The 9,720-nt window shown below is 38.2% G+C and overlaps 1 protein-coding gene across 3 annotated transcripts; it reads right to left on the bottom strand.

The window, feature by feature from the left end:
• Positions 1 to 377: 377 nt before the first annotated feature.
• On the bottom strand, positions 378 to 6,843 carry fsta (follistatin a). 3 transcript variants are annotated; one of them, XM_056746076.1, is made up of 7 exons: positions 6,742 to 6,843; positions 6,310 to 6,395; positions 4,832 to 5,023; positions 4,294 to 4,512; positions 3,826 to 4,050; positions 2,734 to 2,964; positions 378 to 1,215 (listed from the first exon to the last, which is right to left on the bottom strand). In XM_056746076.1, exons 2-7 carry the CDS (start codon positions 6,392 to 6,394, stop codon positions 1,127 to 1,129), a joined length of 1,041 nt encoding a protein of 346 aa, XP_056602054.1. In that variant the 5' UTR covers position 6,395; positions 6,742 to 6,843; the 3' UTR covers positions 378 to 1,126. The 3 variants fall into 3 exon arrangements, with proteins under 3 accessions (XP_056602054.1, XP_056602053.1, XP_056602055.1); XM_056746075.1 differs by lacking the exon at positions 6,742 to 6,843 and having other exon boundaries at positions 6,310 to 6,443; XM_056746077.1 differs by lacking the exon at positions 6,742 to 6,843 and having other exon boundaries at positions 378 to 2,964; positions 6,310 to 6,413.
• Between the last annotated feature and the right edge of the window lie 2,877 nt (positions 6,844 to 9,720).

The raw sequence follows: 9,720 nt of genomic DNA, 5'->3' as shown, positions 1-9,720 counted from the left end.
TATGTAAAATTATGTATTATGCAATTCCACCTTGATGATGTTTACACAGAATTAAATTGTAATCTAGACATTTTGTTATTGTAATAAAGGTCCCTGTGAATTGGTACGTAGTATTTGACTACTGCCAGATAAAATCAAAACAAGTTACCAACTCATCAGCATTATTTTTTATTGAGTTCAGTCTTAATATCTGTACAAATACCATCAAACTTTTTATATACATACATGACATTTACATAAAAAATACAAAACTATATATTTATAACTGAATTGTATTTTTATCTTGAGATGTCTGAAAATAAAAATGCATTTTGACAAAGTGAAAACAGTGAAAAAGTGAACGTTATATATACTGATACTCAGTTCTCTATCTTTTCCTTTTGTTAGCTCTGCAAGAGCAATATGGAGCACAATGTTGAGCAGAATATTGGCAAACAACACAAAAAAGCTTAATGGCACACTTTTCTCAAAGTATCAACCGCTGCGACTTTCGACAAAAGGTTGAGCTGTTGCTGCTGTTCAATGAGGACGCTTTAGCAAATTGCCAGGAGTTTCCTATATGAGAAAAGGCTCATTTAATGTTAACCTGCAGCGTCGGACCACAAAACTTTAAAATCCCTTTGGTCAGTTACGCTAAACTGTAAACAAAACCAGAAATATACATGTACATTAAAGAGTGACGTTTTTTCCTACGTGTTTCCATTTTTTCCAATAAATAAACACAAGCTAACATGCAAGTATGTGTGAAATAAACATCTGTGATACAGAATTGACATTGATAAGCGTTTATACAGCTCGGGAAAATGCAATTTACAGCTTGCAGATGACTCACACTTTACATGGTAGCGTTTTACCTCACAATAAATAACACTGCTTCTCTTTGGACAAATATATTTCTCGGTCATAATAAAAAAGAAGAAGAAAAGGGAAAACAAATCAACATGACAAGACAGTAAGCCAGACACTGTAAATGTATAAATTATAAAACAATGTATAAATAAACATCGAGCAGACTGAAATACATGTATACCTCTAATTTTTCCTCTGAAAAATAAATAAGCATACACATATGTACAGTGTGGACATGATTCCTTGCCCTAGGTCTGTTCCACCGGATGATGGCGCTTTATCCATCCAGTACTGGTGATAAATGGACATAAGCCATGTAGTCCTGGTCTTCCTCATCGTCATCATCCTCCTGGTCTTCAGTAATGGCTATATGGGAGAATACATGGTAGCTGTTGTATGAATATGGACCACAACAGCGCAGAATTTATGTTTGAGTTATAGTCTTTATCCCAACGCCTCTGAGAAAGCCATACTCTAGCTTTCCGTGTTTATGTGTGTTTAGGCTACTTGATGTGTGACCAAAATAATGCAACGAGATTTACATAATAAAAGTCAGTTCTGTGACAGAAGAAGTCTGATGGGAGGCTTTAAAGGCTCAGGTCTGTTTGGCGTGAATTGAGACAAAAAAAGTGCTCTTGCATTCCACGACTGGCTGCTTTTTTTCTGGTTTCGTGTCAAAATCCATTATTTTGGATGCACAGTTGTTACTTGGCAGGGTGACACCCTGTGCATCCACCGACCGTAGCTACATGGTCAATGGCACAGGTCTGAGGTATATATAATATATATTTTTCTACATTGAAAAAACGAGACAAGCAAAGCAATGGAACAAGTCCCTCACAGACAAATGAACAATTCTTAGGACAACACAAAATCACTGCATACACAAATTCACCTTGCTTTTGTTAGCCGTCTAACAGCAGAGAAGAATCGAGAAAGCATTGCTCTACACACAACGTATTTTTGTCCTGCAAACTGTAAAATGCTGTAGTCATTCAAACCATGAGGTGATCCTAAAGTTGGTCCCTTGATATGATGTACGTACCTTGAGGCACAATAACATTAAGGTACGCAGTCAAGATGAGAAATGAGGATTTCTTCACAGTGATCAATCGATATATTTGCTATCACGAATTGGAATGTTTCCTCATTGCTGCTGTCACGTTTCCATCACAGCTAGCTCGGTCAAAATAGGTAGTCTACAAGTTGAGCAATACAATTTCTTTTTGAATCGAAAACAATGGCACCAATGTTACAATCACCTTATGTGAGCGTAAGAATTCGTCTCTTTTCAAACCCTCGGACAGATCGGCAGAGCTATTTATGTCATAGTGCATTTGAAATCATTGATTACAGCCAAAAGCAGAAATCAAACAAAAACAATTCATAAAAACACTTACATAGCTATGTGACAATGGAATCAACACGCTGATATGATTGTATATATATCTCTACATTTACACTAGAACAAATGGGAAAATGAACTCGAACAGCAACCGCAACGGGTCACTTACAAACTGATCTAGAATTCAAGTGTGACGTCTTCCACTAACTGCAAAAGTTAGTCTGCACATATTTTCTTGTTAGTTAAATGAAGAATATTAGTATATAAGGACTCCTAGAGAGAGTTCTTTAAAACATTTGTTTACACGGATCTTCATTTGATTTATCTTTTTTGAATATCGCCGTATTCTTTTCCCAAAAATGCAAAATGAATGAAGCCAGCCAAGAGGACATGCAAAGAACTTCCAATCTTTAGTCCTTTCTGTAGATTAAATCTTAGCAGCAGGAAGGTATTGAAGAGGCGTTATTTGGAGAGGGTGGGGGTTTGGGGGCAGGTTGCTGGGGGCAGCATTGGATTGTCTTTTAATATGTGTTACTTACAGTTGCAAGATCCTGAATGCTTAACCTCCAGGAGAACCCCCAAAGAGCAAGCGGCCTGCTTCATGGCACACTCGCTGGGATACGTGGTGTTGTCGCTGGCGCACACCGCCTCCTCCGAGCGACTTTCAGGACACGAGTCGGCGCAAATCGCACAGCGGCCGCGACCCATCTTGGCGTCCCAAAGACACTTCTTTCCAGCGCTACAATGGATGTCGTCACATGACTTGGCCTCTAAAAGGAAACACAAGACGGGAACCTTAGCAGATTCCTACTGAAGAAAAAAAAAGGGGTTTCATATGCAGACGAGCATAAATGTGGTTCTGTCAGGACCACTGTGGTCAAATATTAAACAATAGCATATATTTAAGGTTGGCGGAATGAAACTGTTCTGGGCAAACTCTCCGTCCGTCCATGACTCCTTGCATGGACATAGCGGGAGCGCAGCAATACTTGTCACCCCCTCCTGCGGAACCAGAACAGTTTCTGATGCATCACAGGATTAAATTAAATGATCCGACATATACATGCAGAAAAGGAGGAGATGGGGATGGAGGTGGGTTTTGAGTGCAGCACGATTAAGCAACTGATAAGGAAATGCAACTTCAATAGGACGCAGTCTAGCGTGTGTTGTATGACTATCGGTTAACGTCGATTAGATGGACCTGATGTGATCGGCTGATGCAAGCTTGACTCACGCGACCAACTAGAACTAACGCTACGCTTGATTTGTTGTTGTTGAGAGCCTGGGAGGTAGATGTTGCATGCACAAAGAGCCGTTGGCTAGTTATGCTCAGTTTGTTATAAGAGACGAGACAATGTTGCCAACATCAGGAAACAATTAGACACCAATGACTTTCATTCGCAAAGTATAATCACAACAGGATTGTGTCATGAGACAAGTCATGAGAGACTGTAAAATGAACAGAATGTATTTGGGATTGTGCCATTGTTGCATACCTGTGCCATTGTTGTATCACCCTGAGCTGATACTAACTTAACATTTACAGACAGCTTAGTAAAAATAAGGTTTGGTGAACTTTAAGATTCATATAAAGGTCTAGATATAGTGTTAGTTTTTCTGTGGATACTTACTGACACATTTCCCTTCGTATGCCACTCCGATGGATCTACCAAGCAAACACGTGGCTCTTCTTAAATGGCACGCGCTGGCATAGACAATTCCATCGTTGCCACAAAGGTACTGCTCGGGAGACGTCACCTCTGGGCAGATACGGTTGCATGTCACGCAGTATGCGTTGTTGGTCTGGTCCACCACGCAAGTCGAACTGCCAGGACACAGGACATCACGGCACGTCTCTGCGAGGAAGAGAAGCAGAGAGCAATTTTACACATCTGTTCTTTTTCTGGTCCATCCTGACCTAGTTTTCCAAAATGTCCTTTACTTCAGATTGCCTTGGTCATTTTCTGTATTGCAATGTGTAACATTTATTTGGTCTACACTCCAATTTTAATTCTATAGGACTGCATGCACACAACTAAACCTTAAACTCAGTACAAAAGAAAGAGTTTATGCTAGTATGAAATATGTGTGCTACATACTTTTGCATTTTCCTTGATACTGCACCTCCAGGTCCGGATGCCCTTTGCATTTTGATTTTAAAAGGGCACATTCGTCTCTGTATGTTTTTCCATCCGAGCCGCACACCGGCCCCTTCCAGGTGATGTTGGAGCAGTCTGGGGCACAGACGCAGCGCGGCTTACTCCTCCTGTTCATTTTACATCTCTTCCCAGGGCCGCAGTCCACATTATCACACGTCTCTAAAATTCAGTGAAAAGGTCACACCAGAAAATTATATTTCACAAAATTTTATTTCCATTGTTCCTTCATGAATTACTTGAATATATGATATACTATATCATAGTGCATGTGTTTGTAATTTATTTTATTATGTATTTGATTATAATAACCCAGTTAGCCAAGATAATTATCAATTTTAATCAATTTTAATGGTTATCAAATTGGTTATTCTCAACATTAAATCAATTATCTGCAATTATTTTTAATATATATGTGAATGTAACATATAAGGTATATTGTTACACTGTTGCATCAGAAGGTGCAAACATGGGATTGTACCTTTACAAGGTATGCAGTTGGGAGCACCGCCATTGAAGATCATCCACCTGAATAATGTGCTGTTTGGCACATCTTCCTCGGTCCAAGATGTACCGAGCCTCCCACTTCGGCAACATTCCTCCCGACTCATCCCAGGCATGTAGAGAACCTGACATCTCCCGTTCTTCCCTTGCTGTAGCCAGCAGTTACCAGCTGTAAAGAAAAAAAGGAAAATGCCTGTCGTATTAAAGTCTGAAGCCAATGACCCAGACACAACACGTGCAGTCTGTATTAGCCGGAGCTCCTGTGCTCCCCCTCCCCCGCTGTATTTTGTCTGATTTTTCCCAATGTAATGCGACTGTTTTACACTTGCATGCCTTCACCCAGACAACTCAAGGGACCTCTGTCTGGTCGGGATACCGGTTTTCTGTCGTCGATTATATTTTGGCCGTGCAGAGATTTACTGGCTTAAAGTAAGTGCCAGATTGACAGACTCGTACCTATTTAAACAATGTGCATGTTAGTCTAGACTCCAGTTCCTCGAGCGCTCTGTGCCAACTGTCTGCGCTCATCACGTTTCACCAGACTTACAGACTCTAATGCTGCTTCTTTTCACCAACAGAAACGCATTAAACCTGTGATTGTAATATAGTCCAGTCTGTATGTTTAACTGTCTGGTCAACTCTAAGGGGAAATAGTCGTGTTTATTCATTAAATTAGGCATTCGCGCCGGGTAAACCGTGCGCCAGACAATCCAATTAAATCTTACAGTCACGCAATCCTCATCAAACTTTGTTGCAAAAAAATCATCACGCCGTTTGATGACACATACGAAAAACGATTCGCACTGCCGTGTCCCTGTTATTAAATGCATAAATATTTTTTCTTTATGTCTGCTGACTTGAATTTGTGAAAGCCAGACGAGGTAGGTAGTGTCCAATTTCACTACCTACTCTTGAGTAAAACCCAGTCGAATGTCTGGGTCATTGAACTGCAGGTTCCCGTAAGATTGTGCCAAATTTGTATTTGTACAAGACGCTCATTGTTCTGCTCAATGCAGACGCACGTAACAACATAATGAAACATTTTAATGCATTATTATCTTTGCAACAAAATAAACGAATGTTGAAGCGAATACAATTATCTCCGACAGTGAAATTGATCTTTTACATGTACTAGTCTGTTGCTTACTTTTGACAACCTTATCCATTTTTAATTCGACAACTATTAAAACATCATCTGATCATTTCATCCTCTTAAGGGCAACAGAATGTGGCAGTTTTTCATTTTAACCACGGATGCATATTAAGGTACGTGGAAGGACGCACCTGTCTCGATAACACTTGAGACAGGCGCAAACCAGAACAAAACTTTACAGTTGTGCACCTCGGTTCATTTCAACGCTCTGAGAAAATCAATTATTTCAAACCCCAGGCAAATGCCCAAAGAACATCAAGAAGAAATAATTCAACAAAAAGAAATAATAAAAGTGCACTTACCTTGCACTTTTTGTTCTTCAATAAAACAACAGAGCCATAAGAGTAATAAAATCATTCCCATGTCGAGCTGGTGACGCTTTAGCATCCTTATCATGTTTAAAGAGAGAAAGAGTATTGGGACGAGCAGCGCAAAAGTAATCTTCTTACTCAGGCAGTGCTGAATGAATGCTGCTCTGAGAGTGCCACCTCTTTTTAAGTGTATAAGGGGTCTCGGGCCGACTGTCTGTGGTGTGGGCGGTCTTCCTCTCTGTGGGGGTGGGGAGAAAGACTTTTTCTAAGTTCTTTCAATCTAAATCAGGTGACATAGCTGGTTGAAACTTTCTCTCCCTCTTAGCTTTGCTTGCTGGTGAATATTCGCACGAGACATTCAACTATCCCGACTACTTATACATTTAAAGGACGTGTGAAGTCTGAAGATGTTCGGCATCATACCTTCCTGATATCCCACTTTTATGAGCATAAATGTTGTTATGACTAGTTATATTAGCCAAATAGCGACTACAAATAATCAACTGGTATTAAGACCGACACGTGACAGTCGGTCCAAGTATTGGATGCAGAGATGTTAACCAAAGGCTTAATATTATTGGTGGGTGCATGATAAGATATAGACTCTCTAAGAATAGCTACAACAGAATATTAATAGCCAGCTGTAGTGATGACGAGGTCTATTCACCACAAATCTTCACAGAGGGACAAAAGCCCACATTTCAAATGTCACAACTTTCTAGACCATGTGCAGGTCTGATTAACAGTATAGATGGTGTTCATTTAACACAAGGTTCCTGTTAAAATGTGATTTGCATAAGAAGACAACGGATCAGGGAATAGAAACGAAAAAGACTATTATTAGAATAGACAGGTGTTGCGGTTTTCATCCGGGATCCGAATTTATATCCCATTCAATTTTCGTACGGCGGTGGCGCGAGGCAGACTAGCCAAAATTCATTTCCATAGAAGTGAGACAAGCGAGACTGCGAAACCTTCTCTCTCTCTTTGATGGAGGTGCACGCGCGACCTCTTCTGTTTGCCACGAACACCTCTTGAGCCACAAAAGGGTAGAAGCAGGAACACAAATGCGTATAGTAGCCTGTAGTAGACTATTTCGTGTTTTAAACGACATACACGAATAATATCTATCTTCATATGTTTTATATGAATTACGAGCAGTAAGATTTGAAATGTCAGGTAGAGTTGTAATATAACATAATGGGTTTACTTGAAAAATAAATAACAAGAATAATAAAACGAACGTTATTAGTTGTATTGTAAATTTAAGTTAACAAAAGAGCAGTGCGACATAATCTGTTTTACATTTTGCAAAACCAGACCTGAATAAATGTGTCTAGACTTGTGTTACATGAATGGCAAATGGAGTAAACATTGTTAACCGACCGTACATTTTACTGACGTCAGATCAGGGTCACTCATGGATGGTTTTAATTACGCATTACCTAATTGGGGCTCCGACTTAATTGAATTCGGAGCACCACTAGTCGACCAAATAAAAAGAAATTAATCGTGGAGAAGTATTAACCAAAACACCGCCCACAAATTAGAGGAAGATAGTTAAACCTTGAAGATGGTAAGACGGACTATTTGAATAATTTCAAATATTACTTCTTAAACAATCGAGCCATTTTTGTCCAAAGTCCTTTGTTTATCCGTTGACACTAAAATTACAGCGTCCAAATATAAATTATAACCTTATTATAGAGAACTAAAGTCTTATTAACTTTTTGGAGCATATTTCAATAAAACCATATGCAAACCATATCCAATTCTTGGGCATAGGGGCCTTGTTGAAATATCTGTATTGCTCATATCTGTCTCTGATTAGTGCAAATGTATATAAAACGTACAAAGGTCTGATTCTGAGCATAGCATGATCATTTTGATTAAGTTTATGCCAAGGAAAGTTAAACGTCTCTAAAAGTTAATTCTTATGTTCACCTGACAAATAAAATATAAGCCAACCAGACGACAAGTAGGCTATGATATGAGTGCATTATTACAACAGATTCCTTGGCTACAGTGTTTAATCGTTTCACGTTGTCCATTGAGTCAATCGCAATCAAATGCTTGGTTAAAAAAACACGTATACACATTTGTATTTTTTCCCAATAACACTTGCTATTTGTGTATGTTACCCTTCTTGGATTTAAATAATATTTGAATGTTTTCTTTATTACAAGAATATTTCGATGACGTCCTTTGTTCCTCAGATATAAAACAATTAGGTCAACCTGCAAAGTTACTGAAATGTTGTGGAAACAAAAGCTCATAAATGCACAGATAAAGCTTTGTAACGACATCTAGCCTATAACAAAAAGTCAAACATTTCAATCATCATCTGAAGTGTGGCGTACGAGTATTTCTTTATTTGTGTATACTGTACACTTTGTGAAGACTCGAGATTTATTCAAAAATAATTTACCAGAGTGTTAAAATGGATCTTGGTGATAATAACTATTGTCGTAACAGGTTCGCTGAATCGTGAATGAAATGCTGACATCTGGTGGGAAAGTTGTGTTTGTACAGTCCACTCTAAAAATTATTCAGTGGCTTAGTGAATGTCACAAAAATAAACAGCTATATTAATTTAATAAAATCTTTTAAAATCAGTCATTTGATTTTTTTCAGTGGGATATTTTACAAAAATGATACAAATCCAGCAGTTAATTTTCCAAAAATTTACATAGATTATTTAATTCATAAAGAAATAAGTATTTAATAAACAAATTATATGTTTTTATATAGAGTTAATAATTTTGGTGAATTCGAATATAAATATTTGACTTATTTTTTGGTTTCACATATTAAAATTTCCAAAAAAATTGAGTATGCACTGATAGAAACATCATGTAGTTTGTACCATATATGTTTCAAGGCTAATCATTAGTTAATTGTGGAAAAACAACATTCTGACCACAATACACAAAATTGCACAGGATTGCCTTTTTAAAGCATTTAGCCTACTGAGCAAAGATTTAGAACTTACTATTTCAGTCATGTCTCCATTGCATATATCTCAATAACTTGTACGCATTACATCAAGCTAGAATTTATTTATACAATACAAAGCAATGTTGAGTGAAAACAAACTATTCTCAAATGCAACAAAAGCATCTAAACACAGATATGATATGTTATTTTGTACTCCTCACATACTCTCAAATAGGGAAACCGAGAAAGATCAAGTCAAGACCACCACCTACTGGTTGATAGGAGAGACCACTGGTGTTCTTCTAACCATTGCTCGAATTGAAGAGGGGATTGGGGAAAATGTAATGACTACTTTAGATTGGGTGGCCATAACAAGTAATTGCTACTTACATGTGTTTATGGAACAAAATGCAAAACCTAAAACTGACTACAGTCTCCCAATTAGTAATTATGCATAGGGATCAT

This window comes from Triplophysa dalaica, chromosome 4, assembly GCF_015846415.1.
Source record: "Triplophysa dalaica isolate WHDGS20190420 chromosome 4, ASM1584641v1, whole genome shotgun sequence".
Classification (NCBI taxonomy): Eukaryota; Metazoa; Chordata; class Actinopteri; order Cypriniformes; family Nemacheilidae; genus Triplophysa; species Triplophysa dalaica.
This window is presented reverse-complemented; position numbering and strand designations above follow the sequence as displayed.